This window comes from Podarcis vaucheri (assembly GCF_965113315.1).
Source record: "Podarcis vaucheri genome assembly, chromosome: 2".
Taxonomy (NCBI): domain Eukaryota; kingdom Metazoa; phylum Chordata; class Lepidosauria; order Squamata; family Lacertidae; genus Podarcis; species Podarcis vaucheri.
Window position 1 is genome coordinate 55,911,247 of NC_138760.1, and position 22,298 is coordinate 55,933,544.

At 44.0% G+C, this 22,298-nt stretch overlaps 1 protein-coding gene across 2 annotated transcripts in view; it reads left to right on the forward strand.

Annotated features, from left to right (window-relative positions):
* STK10 (serine/threonine kinase 10) overlaps positions 1–22,298 on the forward strand; it is a 66,510-nt gene that overhangs the window by 27,916 nt on the left and 16,296 nt on the right. Inside the window, exons 1-7 of one of the 2 annotated variants that reach the window (XM_082213018.1) lie at positions 10,063–10,153; positions 10,897–10,945; positions 12,735–12,884; positions 15,230–15,302; positions 16,907–17,101; positions 18,305–18,386; positions 20,890–21,024. In XM_082213018.1, the coding sequence (XP_082069144.1) occupies positions 10,142–10,153; positions 10,897–10,945; positions 12,735–12,884; positions 15,230–15,302; positions 16,907–17,101; positions 18,305–18,386; positions 20,890–21,024 (696 nt within the window). In that variant the 5' untranslated portion in view covers positions 10,063–10,141. Of the gene's footprint in view, positions 1–10,062; positions 10,154–10,896; positions 10,946–12,734; positions 12,885–15,229; positions 15,303–16,906; positions 17,102–18,304; positions 18,387–20,889; positions 21,025–22,298 lie in introns of those variants that run through there. The other variant, XM_082213017.1, reaches the window with a different exon arrangement.

Genomic DNA, 22,298 nt, shown 5'->3' on the forward strand with positions numbered 1-22,298 from the left:
CATTCCTGGCTTTACGGTATGGAAATCAAAAGAGATGCATAAAGAAAATGGACCTTGTTCAATCAGAATATATGTAAATGGAAGAAATTACCCAAGCTCACCTAATTATTAGTGAAAAGATGGTTGGTGGGTATGGGCAGGAGGTTTCTTACTGGGGCTTTTTGGAAGGAAGTATTTAAGCAACGCGATTGGAGTGGGCTACAGGGACAAGGAGGGGAATGACTCACAAGGTTGCCCCTCTCCCCAGCTGCCTAGAAGGTTGATTCTAATCACATTTTCTTGGAAGGAGACACACTTGCTTAAAGATATGCAATCGCTGTATTCAGCCTTTTCTAGAAAGCCGTAAAAGATCTAGGTCTTTTTTTTTTTTTTTTTTTAGTGATTGGCATGCTGAACTGGTAGGTTGCATAAAAAAAAGGCTCAAAGGGAATGTTGTGGTGGAACAGGTAGCATCTTGCCTGCTCCTGCTTTATTCATTGTGGTGGCCTATCACTCCTGATACAGGAACAGCTATGAACAATGGCTTCCACGTTTCAAATAAGACGTTAGCAGTTGGGGGGCTTTGCTCAGTTTTGCAATAGAAAATGCATCTGACTCCCACTTGCAAGCTGTTGCAGTTTTTGGCTCTTATATTTATTCTTCAGACCTTTTTCTCTTGCATGATGGCTTTTTCATGCACAACCCTAAAATGCTTTTGAGTCTCTCTTCCATTTGTCTGTGCGTGTGGGTGCTGTTTATAATGAGGTTCAAATCAGGAAAGAACCATTTTAGTGCATATTCTAGACCACACAGATTTTATGGTCATGTTTACAGGCCGAAGAGAGTTTCCTTCACTCTTTCCTGCAGATTTGTAATGGTGAGAGTAAAATGTGTACCATATTTATCAAGTGAAGTGTGCTTTCTTTTCAAGAGCATTAGAAAAAAACTAATATCCAATTTTCTTTAAAATATGTACATGATTTAGTTTGATTCTCTTAACCAAATCATGCCCAGGTTTCTGTCACTCACAACGGTAGATTCAATTCCCTTCTGGTGTCTGAATTCCTGTCGCCTCCACACACTGAGCTGGTTTGCAAGACACGGTAATACAAAATACACCTTCGCAAAGCCGCCTGAACTTTCCAGTTTACAGGTAACAGCTCATATCCACTTTCACTCCTCTCTGTTCCTTTTGACTGCTGTGCTGAGCTGAGCCAAGAACAAACCATGGTTACAGCTTGTGGTAAGTTAAAAGAATGCTTCACTGAGAGTTGGGCTGACATGGTAAGCCAAACCTAAGCCAAAGCTTAGCTCAGAATGTTGCAGCAGTAAAAATTACGAGAGGAGCAAAGTGGCTATGAGCATGATCTTGCGAAGCCAAGGATTGGCTTATGTATCATGCCGATGGGGCTCATTCGATAAACATGTGGAAGGTTGCAGGATTGCGGCAGGTGACTCCGCTGACACCTGTGTGTGGCTAAGAGCCCCACTCCCAATCTGTGTGTGTTCAGTGGAACATAATGGCAAGTCCTACTCAGGTGTGTAGTTGGGAAACGTGGTCATGGCATAGCTCCGCATTGAACGGATTGGCTTCATGCAAGGTCAGCACACACAGGTTGGCAGCAGAGCCAGCAGCTGTGACACACTCCCCTCCCTGTCCTAATGTGTGAAGCAGAACCATGCCATTATCTCCTGCAGAAGTTTATTTGCCTGGAGCTAAGCTCTCCTCTATAAAGACATGTCTGCATAAGGCTATTTTCAATTATCTTGTCCTTGCAAGCAGTGCTGCACCTCTGCTGTGACAAACACACACGCTGGCAAATTGTCTCTTATCCTCCAAATGGCAGATTTGGGGTGATGTGTTTGTGGCTTGGAGCACCATTGTGGTTAACAGGAGCTCCCAGGGTAGAACAACACCCTGTGCAGTGCTTTCTGATTCAACTCCCCCAACACTTCAGGTTGTGGCCTGCAGAAATAATGTTGGAAAGGCAAGGAACTCCAGTGTGGGCATGTCCTGAGGAAGAAGGCACTTAGCAGTTCTTTGGAAGCTGTCACGTCTTCAATAAAAACATGTTTTTAAGGTCAAAATGAAGCATCAGGCCTGGAGTTCAAGCATCAGCATGTAGATGCTCATGAATCAGCAAAGCTCCTATCTTGTTGTTTTATTAATACAGAGCAGTGCTTTAAAGGAAGTTGATTAAATTAGAGAGTTGGGTTTTGGTACAGGCTTGCTTGTATCCTTTTGAAAATTATGACTTAGCTCTCTTTGTTGATTAAAATGCAAGCATATCTGGATTTTAACCAGGCATCCGTTTTGAAGAGAGATCGCTCAGACAAGGCCATCCCTTATCAGATGTAGGTTTTACTGGCAAAGTATGCATTTTTCTTTTATTCATTTGCAAATTTTATTGCTTTGTATTATTACGCATTTATATAAACAGCACACCATCTCACCCAGCCTAGCCTATAACTTTTCCCAAAAGCTAACAAGAAATTATACAGGAAGAAATAGTTAAATGTGAACACGGAGGGTGGGAGAGAGAATTGGTGCAGTGCCAAAGTATGGAACTGGGCTGTCCAGTCACTAGCACCATTTGTGAGATGGCTGAGGACATCCACTGCATTCTGAATGCTGCTGCCGCTGCCGCTGCTGCTGCTGCCGCTGCTGCCTCTCAGTGGCTGCCAACCACATTGTCACTACTATGATGTGTTTGCCATGCCTGGTCCTTAAGGGGCTTGGAGCAGCCAACAGCACCATCCAGATTGCAGCTGTTGGGGCTGGCTAGGCAGGTGTAAGGAAGATGAATGGGAATGACATAGTTTCTCTTCCTCCAATCCCAGGGGACCAAGCTGTTGCTGCTGCTGCTGCTGCTGCTGCTGCTGCTGCTGCTGCTTTTGGTTTATGCATGGAGCAGGAAGCAGGAGACAGCCACAAGAAACCCATGGCCACTTTGTAAGTGGTGCAGCTTCTTACCTAGGGAAGAACAATATATAGATGACCAGAACATGCATTTTCCTCCTCTATATGTGGGCTAATTGAAGGAGTCATGTGTTGCTACAACACTTCCTTCTGGTCAGAGGGGCAATAATACTATGTCGCCAGTACTAAATTTCCCACATATTTCTCCTTGTAGGCTATTTTGTTCAGGAAAAAATAAAGCATTATGCCTCAGCTCCCTAGTGAATAGCACCCTTGTATTGTAAGAGAATAATGGCAAAATGGAAGCAATCTGTTTTACAGAGAGCTGGTTATTTAAATTCCACCTACTGAATACTTGTGTGCCAGACAAGCTGTTGACATTTGAATTCTCTCTCTCCCCCCCCCCCCTCCAAATGAGGTTTGTTTTGTGGTATTCTGTGAAATCACCAGAAATCTGCTATGGCTTTGGGAGATCATGTGAGTGCCTAGAAAGTCTGAGGGAAGCTTTTAGTCTGGAGAGAGAGCGAGAGCACTCCTGTTCAGAGAGATTGTAGTGCTGTGAAGCTGATCTGTAGTCATAAAGAACAGGTCTCCTAAATGCTTATACAGTATCAGCAAACAAGTTTGACCTGGGACCTTTTATAAGGATCAGGGAGTGCTATCTATTGTGCTATCTACTGGTGCATGCGACATGCTGGCTTCTTGGTGCATGAATATTCCATTTGCCTAGTATGAGTACGGTTTCCTCCTTTTGGCCAGAGCAGAATCCTTGCACCACCACTTGTTCAAGAGTTGCTGCTGTTTGGCCAAGTTCTTTGACCAAGCCCTTCCTGTGTTGGCCATTATATGACCCATTAACCCTGAACTCCCTCTGTTGCTTGTGATTAGGTGAGGTTTATATTGCAGAAGCTAGTCAACGGGATTCTTTACAGCAGGATATAAGACCTTATTCACAGTTAAGATTTCTAGGGACTTGCACTGATCAATTTGTATTTGCAATATTTTAAAAATTACAGAGCTCAGAAAAGGAGTTGCCTCTATAACAACTGACTCTCCCATCTTTGCTTTATCACTCATCTAGTAAGGTCCACTTTAGGGCCAGTCCTCTCAGAACTGATTTTTGCTGTTCAAATACTATACAGGCAATTCTGCTTATTTACACTTGCCACAAAAAGGGGTAGGATAACAAATAAGTCAGTTTTACAGGCGGTTCTTGCACTAGGGCATTTAATTCATTTCTTATACGGAGATGAATTGCATATAGGGGAGTCCTTTCAGAAGGCTGGAATAGTTTTCACAGAGAATTTAGCTGTAAATTCTGAGAGTTTCAGAGAAGTAGAAGGAACACACCCAATAATGTGTGTGTGTATCTGTCGCACACCCTACTGTTCAGTGTTTTTCCCCCTGCAGGATTAATAGTTGAGTGAATTGCCACTTTGTAAGAGGAGGGACCAAAGGTCATGAATTCTTCACATAGGAAGGGTGGTGCCAAGCTTGCAACACTAATCTTTGCTTTCTCAGCAGTTAAATTGCCATGCCAAAGAGTTTAAATCCCCTTTGGTGAAAGGAGTGGAGATTGTGTTAAAAGGTTTGAATGGGTGGAATTTATCTCCCCTGTTAGAAGTTGCAAGGCTGTCTCAAAAAGATGCTAATTCAAGCATCCATTTAAAAGGCATTATTCGGATTGCTGGGCCACGAGAGTCTTTCCTTTAAGGTCATGTATTTTAACTTCTAATATAATAATGACCAGTTTAAAAGCCCCACCCCACAATAAAGGAAAACGTATTCAGAATTCCATGGTGGGATGGATTACGATGTACAGGTATTTAGGGGTGACCTTCCACTAACTGCTACCATGACTGAACCAGAAATCAACCATGGTTGATACCAGAAAGAAATGAGATTCTGACTAAACATTAGGAAGAATTTTCTGACAGTAACAGCCATTCAACAGTGGAAGTGGTGGCCTCTCCTATCTATCAGCGATTCTTTAGCTGTGATTCCTGCGTTGCAGAGAGTTACACTGTTGGGTTCTCTTCCAACTCTTCGGTTCTAGGCTGGAGTTAGAATAGAGAGCGTGACAATTGTTCCAAGTGTGGCTGGTTAGAGCCTGTTGGCTCTCCTTTCCTTATTGCAGCCAGGGCGTAGCCAGGAGGGGCCAGGGGCAGCTGCCTCCCCCCCCCAAAAAAATCTAGAAAATAAAATTAAAATAACTAACTGAGCAATTGCATCACAGATAACTCAGTTCTGCTCCCCCTAACATAAAGCCTGTCCCCCAATAAATCCTGACTACGCCCATGTGTGCACTCCAGCACAAAATGCAGTTGGGTGCCATTTTGGAAGAAGCACAGAAACCATCCCCAGTTAAATTTGATCATGTAGGTTTTGCTGATAGGCACAACCTTAAAAAAAAGTACTGCTTAATGATGTGTTCTGCAGAGTGGAATGTACAGAACATCCTGTTTGGTGCTAGAAGGCAAACTTTGACATTAGAACTATTAGAACCTCATACATCTGGAACTATTAGAGCCTGTACTGCAACTTAAACTGGATTTCTGAGCTGTAGGGAGACTGTGTACAAACAGTCCCCGCCCATATTTATTCTTATCTTAATTGCAAATTGTTTTTTTAAAAAAACCTATCTAAGGTTCTCTGGCTTCCTCCCCTGCATCCTGTATTCACTGACTTTTCTAACCTTTATGCCTTACTAAATTGACTGGCACACTCCTTTCTCCAAGCTAAGCTGGGGTTAGTCCTCTCCAATCGTCTACAAACTGGTCTCAAACTGGCTCTACATCAAATTCTATATCCACTCAATAGTGAAGGAAGGCAGCTGAATTTAAACGAATTTAAAGCTGACATAGCAAATTACAGCACAGAGAATAACAATGGTTGTGCCTGGCAAGTAGAAATCTGTAACTGAAATATGAAAACTACAGTCACAAATATACCTTCATGCATGCAGCACAAGACTAAAAAAGAGAGAATGCAGCCACCATAATCAGATTAGCAAGATTCAAAGTTATTTGAGTTGACTCATTCCAAACTGATGTGACTGCTTTGACTCTACAGTTTCTCATCTCAGCAATTCTAGGGCTGCAGAAAGAAACGGCAAGGAAGTGAAATGTCTCAGTGGGGGAAACTAGGGTTAGTAGGGTGATTACTGCAGAGCAAGCCTGTTAAGTTGCAGGTGAACATATCAGACGACACAGAGATTCTTCAAACAGCTCTTGTTTATTCACAGGCCAGGCCAGAACTGAACTGAACTGAAGGGTTCAGCCAGCCTGCTTATAAAGAGCACCACTAGAACGCAACAGTAACCATTTTCTGTAACTATCCAATCGCTGAACATCACTTTCGATCCCTTATTTGCATATGTGGACCTGAACTATCTACAGTATCCCCCTGCTGGCCCAGGGTGAGAACTTCAGTACATAACACTGGCTTGTTTGAAATATTTCAGTGGCATTAATATATTACATATCTGAGGGCAAGATTTTCAGTGTACATTGGTCTTAGTTGCATAGGTAGGGAAGAGAGAGAGAAAGATTTTTTGAAAGCCCCAAGTTGGAAATAGGTTTAAGTTGGCATACACTTAAACCTGGACTCCACAATAATATCCAGTTTCCTTGACCCTCCCTGAGGTGAAAGAAACGTGCTTCTCTCAATGAAGATCCCTCTTGGATTACAAGGGGAGCAGAGCTGGCACTCAGCTCCTTGTCTCTCCCAAAGATTGGCGCAGCCTCTCTAGTACTTGGGTAGGCAAACTAAGGCCCAGGGGCCGAATCCGACCCAATCGCCTTCTAAATCTGGCCCGTGGATGGTCCGGGAATCAGCGTGTTTTTACCTGAGTAGAATGTGTGCTTTTATTTAAAATGCACCTCTGGGTTATTTGTGGGGCATAGGAATTCATTCATTTTTTATTTTATTTTTTCAAAATATAGTCCGGCCCCCCCACAAGGTTTGAGGGACAGTGGACCAGCCCCCTGCTGAAAAAGTTTACTGACCCCTGCCATGAACCAAGTGCCTTAGGCTTATTGGTTGTTTTCACCAACCCTGAGGGTGGCACAAGACATAACCTGTCAAATTTTGTAATATAGCTCAAGTCTGTCTTATCCTAACTAGTTAGGACCACAGCTGAGTGTTACAGCACTTACTCTGCATGCAGAAGTTCCTGTGCTCAGTGGGGCTGGCATTGCACCCTGCCTGAAACCTGGAGGGCTGCTGCCAACCAGGGTCAACAGTCCTGGACTAGATGGGCCTAGTGGTCTGACTAAGGCAACTTCCTAAGATCACAGGGCCTGCTGCCACAATGCAAGGAGCACACTGCTCAATTGGTAGCAGCCAGCAAAACGAGTCTGAGCGTCGCTCATTCCACAAAGGCCTCTCCTGGAGCAGGACCTGCGCCTGAAGCGGAAGTGGACAAGGCTTAGCTATGCCTTTTGGCTTTCTCCTCTTGGAGGAATGTTGGAACGCCTGTCATGCAGTTGCTAAAGGCACCGGGGCCTCTGTCACCAAAGGAAGCGGCACACCTAGTTGGCAAACATTTGACTTGCTTTCGATTTGTATTATTTGGAGCCGTGTGAGACAAAGGGCGGGATTTGCAGACAAAAGTGGCAGACAGCATTCAAGAAGTTTTGAAATCTAGGAGAGCAATTACTAATAAGATTGAGCTATGGGCAGTTTGATTCTTTTTAAGAGGGTGGAGATTACATGGGGGAAGGGGGGGTGACCAGAGAACAGCCAGGTAATAGCATTGCTTGCTTTTTAAACAATAATAATAATAATAATAATAATAATAATAATAATAATAATAATAATTTATTATTTATACCCCGCCCATCTGGCTGGGCTTCCCCAGCCACTCTGGGCGGCTTCCAAAAGAATATTAAAATACTATAATACATCAAACATTAAAAGCTTCCCGAAACAGGGCTGCCTTCAGATGTCTTCTAAAAGCCTGGTAGTTGTTGTTCTCTTTGACATCTGGTGGGAGGGTGTTCCACAGGGAGGGTGCCACTACCGAGAAGGCCCTCTGCCTGGTTCCCTGTAACTTGGCTTCTCGCAGTGAGGGAACTGCCAGAAGGCCCTCGGTGCTGGACCTCAGTGTCCGGGTAGAACAAACAAGGAAGCAGAAATGCAAAGAATCTGCTTTTGGCATTACTCTTTTCTTCTTTGTCTCTCTCAAGAGCCAAAGGTGTCCGGTTGAAGTCATGTTGTCTTCCCAAGCACTCATTCATCCCTTGTTCTGAGCAAATGGTTTGCACCCACCCCATAAGAACTAACTGTTCACCCAAGAATGCTCCTGGATTTTTGTATCTGTTGAAGTGAACTCTAACCCATTCAGCTTCATGCAATAATAAATCTGTTAGACTTTGAGATGCTCCTAGACTCTGCCATAAGCTATCAAAGAGTCAGTGGCGACTCCAGAATTTTCTGTGCACTTTGTTTTCAAAGCATTCCTTCCCCCCTTCTTTTTTACAGATGTAAACTTATGATCTAGGCCAGAAATGACATTAAATAATGCTAGTAGGACTTTCCCCATTAAGTTTTCAAGTACCCACCTGTAATAAACACCTTCCGCCATGCTAAATAACTGTGTTTTTATTTGGGGGGGGGGTGTTTCCAAGTACACGGGCAGCAAACAGGAAAATTACTTTTCATGGGTTTAGATACTGATTACTGAGAGTGGCTGCAGTCTCAGTGTACAGTCAGCCCTTCTGCACTAACAAGGTGAGATATATCCTGATGGTGTTGTGACAAGAACCTGGCTCAAGCTGCATTATAGATTGTGCCAGAACATGCTGTATAGATAGATAAACAGCAATGATCAGTGCATGGGAATTTATTGGTGCATGAGTCAGGAGATGCTTGACACAGTTGAAATGTTTATTGCAACAAAGCAAAGCTCTCTGACACATGACAGTGAACAAAGGTCACTCCACTGGGGTTCTCCTGTCGCAGAAAAATTAGCTACACCTGAGTGATAATAGAATAACGATGATAATAGAATTTGCAGAGATTGCTCACTGTAAATATTTGTTGATGTGAGTACTGCTAAAAGCGTGCATATGCAAAGTATATGCACTTCTAGTTCCAGAGTAGGAGAAACCAGTGGGGGGGGGAATCCTCCAAATCAGGTGAATAGTCACCTGATGGATAAGAGATGGATGTGTTTCTGTGTGTATATATGATTTTAATTTAATTTTAGTTTAATTATATTCAAGGCAAAATGCATGAGGATCTGAGGTGGTTTCCCATCCCAGCACGGACCAGAGAGACTGGCTTAGTTTTAGCAAGGTGGCTGCATCATTTGCCCTCAGCCCATGCCCTAGCTGACAATTAGGCCTCACCTACATGGGTTACCAAGTTGATTAGTTCGGGCCCTGAAACTCGATTCTTGTGTCACCAAAATGACACCCCAACTTCAGTGCTGCCTCAGTTCCCAAACGGATAGCCCTTCCCCCAAAAGGCAGTGGTACTTCCAGGCCACTCAAAAGCTGAAATTTGGCACATATGGAGTCTAAGTCATTCCAAGTACAAAATATATCTCGAAACAGGGCAATTTCACAAAGGAGGGGGCATGAAGTGTAATCCTGAATATATTCCTTATAATCCAGCACAGAGCAAGCCAATCTGCACATAGAACAGAGTGTTGAGGTTTTTGGAGTTGGCTCCTTCCCTGGACTGAGATTTGGGGTAGGGGGCACTTTTAGCTGCAGACAAAAACATAGTTCACCACTTGCAAAATATGAAGGGGTATGTGCAAAATATGAAGGGGTATGTGCATGTGATAGTTCAGATAAATACCTGAACTACAGTGGACAAATTTGACTTGCTCCCTTAGTTCAGACTCCAGTGTAGCTAATCCTTTTACTTCATAGACATGTTCAAGACAAATTATAAAAATTCAAGCCTGATTGGTTGTGAAAAGGCGTGACTTTTAGGGACTTCAGGGGAATGTTGTGATGGGCAAAACATATTATTTTTTAGCACTATTACAAAACAACAGGCAAACCCCTGAGAACCAGCAGCAGGCTTCATCTTCAAATTAAAGCAGAAAAAGGAGCACTGTGAGTTTTAGGATGCTTCTGAGCTGTTTCCACGTCAGCTCTCAACTATGACAACTATTTCATCCTGTTGGCAAGTTCAAGTATCTGCAGCAGCCCTCTCTGTTCAAGCTGCAATCCAAACCTGTAAACAAATGCGTAAGTGGAGTCATGAGCATTGAAGCTGCTTCAGATGGGCCTGCAGGTACAGGGGGCATAGGGGGGCTGGTTTTCATTTTGTGTGAGAGGGCAATGATCTGAAAGGAAGTTTCCTGTGGGCTGAAGTCAAGGCTTTGTTTTCTCCCGTTTACTCTGTGGGAGGTCTTGGGGGACATGATCGGATGGGCGTTCTTCAGGGTTAGGCAGACGTCAGAGTAACATAATAACTAAAGGAATCAGCTGCAAACCAGGAAGTCTCTTGTTCCCATCCTCACCTCTGCGGTGAAAACTTTCTTGGTAGCCCTTAGGCAAGCTGTGTCTCTTCTCAGCCTCAACTTCACTGCATCTGCAGTGTGAGGATAATAATACCGAACAACCCTTCAGGATTATTTCAACAACTACAGTATTTGAATAAAGAGGTTTATGAATGTGAGGCAGTAGCAATATTTCTGTTTGGAAGAGCTGTAAGTTAGACAGTCCTGATTTCGTGTGAGATCTCATATGTTGTTTATTATAATGTTCTTAAGCAGCAAGCAGCCGAGTTTGACTTAAAACACCTTACAATAACATTTTAGAAGTAGGGACTTGTGCCCAACAGCAAGTTGCTCTGCTGTGCCAAAAATAACAATAGCAATAAAAAAATAGTTGGGAGTGTTACTTAGTTTTGGGGAAGAAGAAGCTGGTTTGTTCCAAGAAGAGGGTTTTGTTGTTGTTCTCTCTGATAGCAAACGAGCTGTTCTCTGAAATATAATTTCCAGCTGCCCATTTAAAACTTTATTTTTTTGACAGATCATGATCGAGTTTTGCCCTGGTGGAGCAGTGGATGCTACCATGCTGGGTAAGTGACATGAAGCATCTTAACAATGAAGCCCCTTTTGAGGTCTTTCAGCACATTAAATGTGTTCTGGTCGTTCCTCCCACTTCCATCCCTGCAGGAAAGCAGAGCATTAGGTTTCTGCCCAAAACATGCATGTGAACAGGCTGAAACTGATCATGTGCACGCATGAGGGATTAGGGAGGGGGAAGACATCTGCCATCGAGGAGGGTATTATTTTCCACGGCTTGACTCAGACCCAACACAAGAAGCAAGCATGTGGCTGCTGTGCTTTCCCAGACTTACTGGGAATGATTGCTCCATGTTATAGTATTTGGGGGTGAATGTGAGGAGAAGGGGTCACAGCAGCTACTGCTTTTAAAAGAGCAAGCCCACACAAAGGCTGTCTTATAGCAATGGGACATAGCCTAGATTTGCTCTGGCTGAGTTTTCAAGAACAGTAGCTATGGCAGGGGGTTGTGTGAGTTTGCCAATCTTCCTGGAAGGGGGAGAAAGGGAGCTTTCAGTTTCTCAGGATCTAAGTCTCCTGTTTAACCAGACGAAGCATATCTCATTTCACAGGTACCCTCCAGGTTTGGGGGTTTGCTTTTAGAGGAAAATGGGGGAGCAGGAGGAGGAACTGAGCTATATTTCAAAGGCCTAGATCATGTCTGGCATCTATGCTCCAGGCAGCACGTGGTGAAGCTACGTACTCTTACAGGAGGCAATGTGCAGAGGTCACAAGTCTAAACTCCCAGCCTGTGGTTTTCAGGAAAGAAGGGCGGGGGCATTAAATTCATGACCAGTCATTGGGGGGGGGGGTTGATTCTCACTGTGGTGAATGAATTCCAAGTGTGCATTTTGTATTTGTTATGAATTTCCCCCCGTCACAGCTAACCACACAGACAGTTGGGATTGCAGAGGATTGGCATCCTGCAAATTGTCTTAGACAGCTTTTGGTATCTTTGGGAAACCTATTCAGTGGTATTCAGAGCAGTCTTACATGGAAATTAAGGGACATACCCTGAGTAAAATTTAATTGAATTTCACCCTTTGGAAGAAGCATAGGAGCAGAAATGCTTGCCCTGAAAAAATGATCTCCTTACCACTACATTGAATTCTACCCATATATCTGAGGGAATGCCAGCCCTGTTTTCTTTTTCCGTCAGGGTCTACCTACATCTGGGATGGGGAGCCAGTGGCCCCCCAGGTGTTCTTGGGCTCAAACTCCCATTGCCCCCATCTAGCATGTGGTCCAGCAAAATCTGGGGGGTCGCAGGGTCTCCATACCTGGCCTAAAATCACTATTTCCCTAATAAAAGTAGGTGAAAGAGAAACCACCCACTGAAACAAATACGGCTCTCCCAATGTCCAAAGCAAAGGCGTATTGCTCATGAACAGAAACAATTGTCTTGAAACGCCTCATCTACATTCACTGTGTTCTAGTAGAGCAAGATTAAATATCGTATGTTTTTCGTATTTTACTCTCAGCCTAGTGGTTATGTGTTAGGGCTATGAGCTTTTATATGTTGCATATACAAATTAATCAGTGAAATGTTGAACTTCAGAATAAGCTCTGCAATGGTTTTCCCCTTTCAGTTCATAACCAAAGCTGGCAGATATTTTGCACCTCAGAATAATCCACTCCCGTTTCCTTTTTCTTTTTTAAATCTGAGGGAATGTCTCCTTTGGCAGGAAAAAGGTTGCTCACCCCTGATGTCTATACAGTTGTTAATTCAAACCCAGGGCAAAAGTCAACCCTGTTCCTTGAAGCTAAATTTAGGGGCATTTTCCAATTGCCTCTGTTTTATAGAACTGGATCGAGGCTTGACCGAACCCCAGATCCAAGTGATCTGCCGCCAGATGCTAGAAGCCCTAGACTACCTCCACAGCAAGAAGATAATCCATCGGGACCTGAAGGCAGGCAACGTGCTGCTGACCCTGGATGGAGACATCAAGCTTGGTGAGGCAAACTAGTTAGCCCTTGTGTAAGATGGGTGCAAAGCTGCTTCCTGCACACAGTGAGATGAGTGGCTGAAAACAGTGGCTGCAGCGTTGTTGTTGTTGTTGTTGTTTATTTCAAAAACAGCAACTGTAAGAGCTGTTGTGTGACCACAAGAGAAAATTATGCATGCTTGGCTGCTGTAAAATAATAATTTGTTAGGTTTGTTGTCTCTCCACCCTTTTCCTCTGAGCAGCTGGGGGCCACGTTGTAGCCTTGCAGCATCCCTGAGGGGTCATTTGAGCAGAGAGACAGAGACCTACTGAAAGCTACCCAGTAAGCTTCCTGGCCAAGCAGGGATTTTCAACCCTCTCTCAAGAAGATCTCAAACAGTGTATTTACTTAGAAGTCAGTCTCAGTACATTCACTGAGACTTACCCCCAGGTAACTGTGCATAGAATTAGACACGACAAAAAGCAGAAACAATGTTAACTGGTCTCAAACAAATTTTTGCAGTGTGGAGTGCTGCGAATTCTATACTGCAATCAGTTAACAATGTGGTCTTTCAAAATACTCAATTACATTCAATTTATCCCACCCTCAGAATAACCAGTTATGATTTAATATCTGTTCATATTCCTCTTTGGACTGTCTTGACTCTTGAGAGATGCCCCTTAGAGAGGGTTTTCCTATTATTTTTGTACTTTTGCAAACCTTTGAGTTTCCAGAAACGTATTTATAACCTAGAATCAGCCAGTGTTGACATCAGCTAAATCTGTGAATGGAGAGGTGCTGAGGGTTATTCTTTCAACTTAATTAGAATATTTTTCTCTCTTCACCCTAGAATTCGTAGGGTTCTAAAAACTGTGATGAAGTTACTTTGCACGGTACACTTTTCAAAGACCCTCCTTTATAAATGGGATTGTGCTGATTAACTCTGGATGTGGACATAAATCCTCTGCATGCAAAATCAGTTTGATGCAGGCAGGCAGAGGGACATCGAGAAAGCAGTTGCTTGCTATGGTAATGTGCTGCAAGAAGCCTGAAGTGATCTTCCTGGCATGGGAGCAAAGTTCAGTTTCTGTATCAGAAGTTGGCCTCTTTTGCTGATGCTAGCGGTGATGATCCCCTTCTGAGAAGGTTTTTATTAGAATCACAGAATTGTAGAGTAGGAAATGACCACAAAGATCATCTAGTCCTGCAATGCAGGAATATTTCACCCAACGTGGGGCTGAAACTCATGCTCTACTGACTGAGCTACACAGGGATGTTAGCATACTTTGAACTTTGGCCTTCCCTTTCGCTCCTGCTCAGAGTTGCTGAGCTAAAATTATGCCAGTTCCGCCTCTTTGAATGATAGTACCCACCGGAATGGATGTTCTTCAGAATGGGGATAGGTTGTACTGGGTCCAGAAAGACTTAAAGCAAAACAAAAAACCAACAACAAATCTGGGGTCACCATCTGCAGAATTTAAAGGGGAGACTGATAAATGCAACTTTTTTCATTCTGTATGGGATTGTGTATAAATTGATGTCTGCCACAGGAATTGGCATGTTTTCTGTGCAAGCTGGAGAGGGCGTAGTTTGTTAGCGAGGACAGGGTGACGTTTCCTACACTTCATCACCTTTTCAGTGGAAATTTTCTAGAAAGAGGAGGAAGAATAACCCTTAACACAAAATAGAACTGCAGACAACAGCAGGAAGCAGGAGAAAACAATTGATGGCTTGTTAGGATTTTGCTGAGGTATCCAACTACTTAACTGTTAAAATAAAGCAAAATGCTCCACTAACCTGATGGGAAATGAAAGGGCTTCCTTTAGCATCCCCTGTTATTTATATGGCAGAATAAAATAAATAAATACAATTACCTTGGCTTTCGTGGGGCACAGTTAACAAAAATCTGGTACAGTATTTAAACTTCTGACCCTCATTGGGACAGTCTCTTTTGTCTATGTGAGATGGATTTTGCTCCATGTGATTATTATGCATGTGTTGTGGTCACCTAGAACTCCTCTGTTTGTTGAAATCACGTTCCAGTTTGCATCTACTGATGAAAAATGTGTCCAGCTACAAGTAGTCCTAGAGTTTGTCCACACTTCTGCTTATCCCGTGCCTAGAAAGCACAAGTCTGAGTGGTTTCCCCACACTCCTTTCCCGGGGAGACAAGAGGGAGTGTGGATAAGCCCTTGCACTGTGTCAGAACCTTAGCCTAGGGCCTAGGCATTGTCCTGGCCACTTCGATAATCGTTGATTGTTTTCAGAGAATCTCTTGGTGACAGAAGGTAGCTCTTTGCTTGAGCTGCTTAAGGCACACAAGCAACTTGCAGCCGGTATCAGAGGATTTAACATGATCAAACTCTTTTCAGCGGATTTTGGAGTATCTGCCAAAAACATGAAGACTTTGCAAAGACGGGATTCCTTCATTGGGACACCATACTGGTGAGTAAATGAATTCAGATTAGCAAGATGCTTGAAAAGGCTACCACCAAATAAGGGCATATATATTCCAGCTCAAGAATGAAGGTGCTACCTGCCTCTTGGCTGAATTGTAAACTATCCACACGAGTGGAAGTGTGTGTCAGAGAATGTGTGGCCATGTGTATATGCCGTGTGCTTGGTGTTTTACTCCTGGGGTCCCCCAAATGGCACCTATGGGCACCCCAGCACCATCAGACACCTGCCAAGGTCCCCAGCCCCTCCTAGCCTTTTTTAAAAATTGAAATGTTTTTTGCCTTCATTTCATTTGTTTTTGTTTTTTTGGAGGGGGAGCATTGTAGGTGTTCTGCCTCTTTTCAATGGTGTGTGTCTGAGTATGACATGTTTTTCTTCTGCAAAACAGATATTTTGTGGTGCTCGTAATGGTTTCTTAGGTTTCCAAAGCTGCCCCTGGGCTCAAGAAGGTTGAGGATCTCTGTTTTACTCTGAGTGCTGTGCAATTACATCTTTGTGTGTATTTTAATGAATTGAATCATAAGAGATTCATTAGAGTGCACATGTCTGCTAGCCCTGGAGGTTGATGGGAGACAGGCTGGGCCAGTGGTTGCCGCATTTGGGCTCAGAAGGCAGGAACCGGCCAGTTGGCTGGCTAGGGGCACATGCCCTGCTTCGCCCGCCAAGATTCCCTCCTGTTGAGTTGAGCCCTGCCTGCCTCCTCCATGGACCCTCCTCACTACAAAGTGCTTCAAGCATAGGGGAGCACAAAGAGTACATCAACACACATGCGCAGGGGGGAAACTATGTTGAGTGTCCTGCATTGCTGGGGGTTGGACCAGATGATTCTTGGGGTCCCTTCCAACTCTCCAGTTCTATGAGTCTATGCAAATATGCAAGAGGCTGCAAACCTAGATGAAAGGCAGCTTTTAATTATTGTTCTATGCGACATCAGTGAAAATGCTACAAGTCCCGTAACTGGAATGAGATGTTGATGAATCTAGGCCATTCTCTCTCCCTGCCCCTCTCTTTTACTCCCTACCATTTGGTGGAATGTCCTTTTTCTGAAGCAGTTCCAAGTGTATGAGAGCAGTGATTCACTCTAGGAATTTAATCTCTAGATCAGCCATGTTGCTAAGGGGATGCAATCAGTGAGCATTAATTTGCCATCTAAAGCAACATCCAGGCCAGATGTCATTGGCCTGCTGGTTTTCTGTCGCTGCAGCCTGTTGAGAATGGAGAGATGAATGGTGGTTGCCGGAGGGGGGCGGGTGAACTGGATACTGTCTTTAGCTGATAGATTTAACCATTTCCACGTCCCATTTATTGCAATGGGAGAATTACGCGAGTGCTCAACTCTCCTGTAAAAATCAGTGTGACCTATAAGTGCTTAACTCTGGATAGATCATGCCAAGTAGAAGTAGAAGAGGCTTCCCCCCAATTTATTCAAGAACTAGCTGCAGAGTCATATTTCTGATGCTTACAACTGACTCTAGGCTAATAACTGATTAAATATATAGATTAGCTGGTGTGGGGAGGTGTTCTTCAAAACCACTGATCAATGGTAATATGTTGGTAGCAGAGCACCCTATTCTTTGTTACTTTCTTTTTAGGATGGCTCCTGAAGTGGTGATGTGCGAGACCATGAAAGACACCCCTTATGACTACAAAGCTGACATCTGGTCCTTGGGCATAACTCTGATAGAAATGGCCCAGATAGAGCCTCCTCATCATGAACTCAATCCCATGAGGGTCCTGCTGAAAATAGCCAAATCTGATCCTCCCACTCTTAACTATCCCTCAAAGTGGTGAGAAGATTTTTTTTTATAGTGCATTTGCACTTCTGGGTGTGTGAGAGGGAGTCTGTCTGTTGGTTGGTCGGTCTCTGTTTACCCAAACAACTGCGGGTCACCATTGTCTAGATCATGATAATAACAAGGACTAATTTCTTCTGTACAAACCCCCACTTGTCCATGTGCTCACTGAATAACCTTAGGCACAACCAACTTTTCAACCTACCCTATTTCCATGAAGTGCTTTCATGAGGATGTGGGGAGATAACCCAATGTATGCCACTCTGAGCTCTTCAGAGGAAGGGTGCCATACAAACTTAGCATATAATAGCACCAGTCTTCCCCAACCTGGTGCCTCATTGATGTTTTGGGTTGCAACCTGAGAGCCACCACTGGTCAGAGTCGGCCATGGGTGTGAAACTGGATCTGGCCCAATTCCCACCCCTTACAGGCCAATTTTCAGTTCTCTACACACATCTGGCCTATACATCTTTGCCCTTTCACTCCTTTAGAGTATTTTCTGTGCGTTCTCCAAGTGTATAGATGCTGCATTGGAGTAAATACCTAGCCAGACCTTCTGGTTGTTAAAGAGAGGAGTAAACAGCCCTGAAGCTTTTTCTCCCTATGCTCCACAATCCAAATTATACAGGATCACATTCAATGAAAATCACTGGGTGGTAGCTTCCATGGATAAACTTGCTTGTGACACAGTTTCTGCAGTCGTGTGTAGAAACTGCCAACAAGTTCTTTGTCCTGGCTTTACATAGAAGACAACATTCGATGGGAAAGCGGGGGGGGGGGGGCAGGATGATGTTATTATCGCTTGCCTGACAGAAGGCTTTGTATTAACACGAGCTCAAGCATACAATTGTCCTCATGTGAGCTTGCTAACATTTGGGCTTTTTGGCATGAATTGAGAAATAGAGTGACAGCATGTAACTTGCTTCTGAACAGCTGTTGCTCCGGAGCTTTAAAGGGAAGTGCTAAATCTGTAATTAACCAGGCAACATTTCTGCGTATTCAGAAAATGTTATTGTTTTTAATATGTTTGTGCTGCTTTGTCTCCGTAGCTCTTCCTTTCAACCCATTAGGGCTAAGTGAACAATAATTTGTGGCGATAATCCTGGGAATATAATTGGTGTGGGCTGTGGGGTGCTTGGAACCGTTTCCTCCCTTCTGAAGTTCTAGCCAACTCTGTTTGTTTCTTTGTGCATAAAGGTCTCCAGAATTTAATGACTTCCTGAAGACTGCGCTTGATAAGAACCCCGAGACACGTCCAACTGCAGCACAATTGCTGGAGGTAAGTGCAAGGATCCCCAGTCAATAAATGCATAAAATAGATACATACATGAGCAACTGCTTGCAGGTTGGTAGCCCACGTAGTGCAAACTTGTTTTTGGTGTGCTGATGCATAGAAAAGTTGAGCCTGTCTGCTGTAATTGTGGCTCCTAACTGGACACAAACTATACCACTATTAGAAGGTATAGCAGATTTGACTGCCAGTGCTGACTGCTCAGCCGCCCCTTACTTTTACTGGGCCTTCCAGTTGCTTCCACCTACCCACCCTCTTACTTGACTCCAGTGTAAAAAAGGTGACTGTAATTTTCTAGCAACACTCATACAGCAGCCACCATTCCTAGATACTTCTTTATTTTGGAAAATTCTCCTTGGCTACTTTAGAACCATGCATAGCATTTGTGTGCATTTTTTCAGTTTCTGTCCAAATGGTTATGCTTTACTATGAGCCTTTGGTTAAAAAGGAAAAGTTGTCTAATCAATAGATGGAGGAGAGGGAGTCTGCATCTAATGTGGGTTGTTGGGAGAGTTCTGAGTGTATTGACTCCATGAAACAGAGAGGAAATTGGCAGTACTGTATTGTCAACCAGAGGACGATTTCTTAATGAAGTTTGGGGCCAGTTCGCATGCTTACTTGGTTGGATGACCCTCTTTCTGTGGTGCTAGGAAGTAGATGGGCACACACATCTCTGCACTATGCATGTAATGGCACAGGTGACTTGTCTTCTGCACATGGAGGTCCAAATCTGGAGTTTATTCCTCTCCAGGAGGAAGAACAGAAAGCATAAGTGGGAATTGGGGATGCTCATGGAGCACATGTGTCATACATTAACAGTGCAGTCCTATGAATATCTCCTCTGAAATGAGCCTCGTGGAGTTCAGTGGTGCTTCCTCCCAGGTTAGTGTTAAGGACTATCCAGCCTCATATGGCAATTACAGCAACCTCATAACCTGTGCAGTGTAGGCCTGCGATGTGCCTTTTCCTCTGTGATGGCAAGATTAAAGTCGAATGAGAGTAAATGTGCCAACAGACTTTGAAGACTATTCTGCTTAGTTTGTATAGAGGGTTTTTGCACTGTCGCCAGGTATGTTTGTATTTATGCAAGCCATCTTGGTACAGTGCACATGGGGCTCATAAGGACCAGGTCACACGCTCCTTTCAGCTGCTTGAGTTGCTCATGGGAACACTGTTCTTGTGTAAGCATTGTAATGGGGTCTGGAGGCTTATGGCTATCAAGCTGTAACAACTTCCATGTTCAAGAACATTAATATCGAAGGCCCCATCTGCACAGCCCATTTAGAGCAGTATCATGCCACTTTAAGCAGTCATGCTTTCCCAAAGGATCCTGTGAAGTGAAGTTTGTTAAGGGTGCTGAAAGTTGTTAGGAGAGCACTACTCACCTCACAGAGCTCCCTGGGAAGATGGATTGATGTTTAGCTACTCTCTGAATTGCAGCTCTGAGATAGGAACAGGGATCTCTTAATAACTCTCAGGACTCTTAACCAACTACAGTTCCCATGGTTCTTTGGGAGATGCTATGACTGTTCAAAGTGTCACAGTACAGCTTTCAGTCAAATCAATCAGTTTATTTGTATGCTGCCTTTCCAAAGTTAACACCATGCTCAAGGCAGCTTACAACATATTTTTAAAAAATTGCATAGCTACAAACATAACAAAAGTAGTCATAAACACAAAGCAACAAAAGTGCACAACCAAACTGAACAATTTCCACATAGATCGTAAGATACAAAATAAAGATACAAAAAAAATTAACAGCAACAGCCCCCCGCAAAAAAACCCACCCTATACAAATACCCCAGGCCAAGATTCTGTTCACCAGCCTCAGCTTTTGTAGCTGGAGTCAGTCAGGGCCTCGCCCTCCATGGTCATGTGGGGAAAGACCTGCAAGGCTGGGAGGGAGCAGGTCTTCCAAGACTTACAGCCAATTGCTGCTCCATGGATTGGATGTGACCCATGAGGATACATTTTTGTCTGCCTCACTGCAATCCTGCTCAGTTTTAATCAAGGTGTTTTGAAACTCTTCCCCCATAGTTTCACCTGCAAGGGAAAAAGAGAGAATTGTTCCCCACAGTTGTGAGAGACAAGTATTCCACATCTTTGCATTTTTTTCTACTTGGGTAGTAGTTTTCTCCAACTATCTAAACACAACTGTGCCACAAACTTAGCTGAGTCCTCACAATACATGCAGGGGTCGCATTGCATTACAAAATGCCCTTCTGGTCCCTGTATTGCTTTCTGGAGAGACTGTTTTGCTCCCAAGAATACTGCCTGTGATTTAGCATGTCCATTTCAAAGCTAGAGAGGATGCAGACTGCCCATAGTACTTGTATGAGAGATTACATTGCTTGTGAGTCTACTTGCATGAATGAATTTGGGCAGGGTGAGGGGAGCAGCTGAAAGTGGCCCCTGAAGTCCACTTTGAGTCATCATGACTTGGGTTGCAGGATTATTCATTCCAATACGGTCACACGTTCTTGGTTTTCAGCATCCTTTTGTCAGCAAGGTCACTACTAACAGAGCCCTACGTGAGCTTGTGGCTGAGGCAAAGGCTGAAGTGATGGAGGAAATTGAAGACAATAGAGAGGAAGGAGAAGAGGATGACTCACCAGAATGTGCATCTGTAAGTTTCGTTCTTTCTGTCATCTTTCATTCTTTCTATCTATCCTGCTGCATGAAGGAAACGGTTCTTTTTAAGAAGGAAGGCATACCCCAACACCTGCGGGAATACACTAAATGCTTATATTTTTCAAAAAGCTTTCACAACGAAAGCTAGCTAGATACAGAAAAGTCAACTGAGGACCACCTTTGACCTCTGCATTGACTGTGTTTTTCTCGGGATGGGGGTGGGGAGCCACTTTGTTGTTTCTCATGCAGGTGGACAGGAAAAATGCCTCCTTGGTTGGGGAGCGATTCCTCCTCACGCAGCAGCCAACAAGCCCTGGAAACAATGTGATGGGCAGAAAGCCAGTCCCTTCGCTTTACTCTCGTGAGAGAAGTCTCCTAAGTTAATGCTGAATGTGTCTCTTCATGTGTAACACTCACTATATGGCTAAAACGGCCTCATGAGAAGATGTTGTCCGCTGCCTCCTTTGCCCCAAGGAAAATCTCCCTGTGCCACTTGGGACTAAAAATGTGTTCTATGCCCTGGATCCTGGTGGCTGGTATTGGGCTTGGCTTGTGCAGATAGGAGGCTATAGGAGAAGTTGTATTTCTGTGTGTGTGTGTGTGTGTGTGTGTGTGTGTTCGTTCGTTCATGGAAGCAGGTCAGAAACAACTGGCAAGATTAAATATGTTGTTGATGGCTGATGCCAGGGTTCCAATCTAAAAGAGGTCTGTTCTGACCCAGGGCAAGGGATGCGGGGGGCATGTTCCTTATCCTACATGTAATTTTTCTGTGGAGAAAATGATGAAACTGCTTCAGGCACAACGCTGTTCCCTGGAGCCTGACAAACCAGACTTTGGAGTTTTTGCAGACTTCCTTCGATTGTCTAGGACTTGGACAGAAAATAGACAAAGTTTCAAGGGGGTAGTTGAAATCGCCAAGAGAGGTGCGTTTTCAACATTCATGAAAACAAACCGAAAACTCTTCTCATGGAAGCTCTAGTTGTCGGAGCAGAGTCACTGCTCTGTGTCCTACACCTGTACCCCAACCCATTGTTCCCTTAAACTCAAGCCCCTGGTGCCAGTCCTGAGAAAGAAGTTAAGGAGTGCTTCCTCTCTGACTGAAGCTTCAATTAGGAAATGCAAGCCTGGCTCCTCAAGGGAGGTGGGGGCGTTGAGGACGAGTGGCTGTGTGTTTCCTTCTCCCTCCCAACTCTGGAAGTACCTTTAGAAGTGGGAAGAGCAACACAACTGCTGTCCCTGAGGGGGGTCCTCATCTGTGGAGGCTGAGGA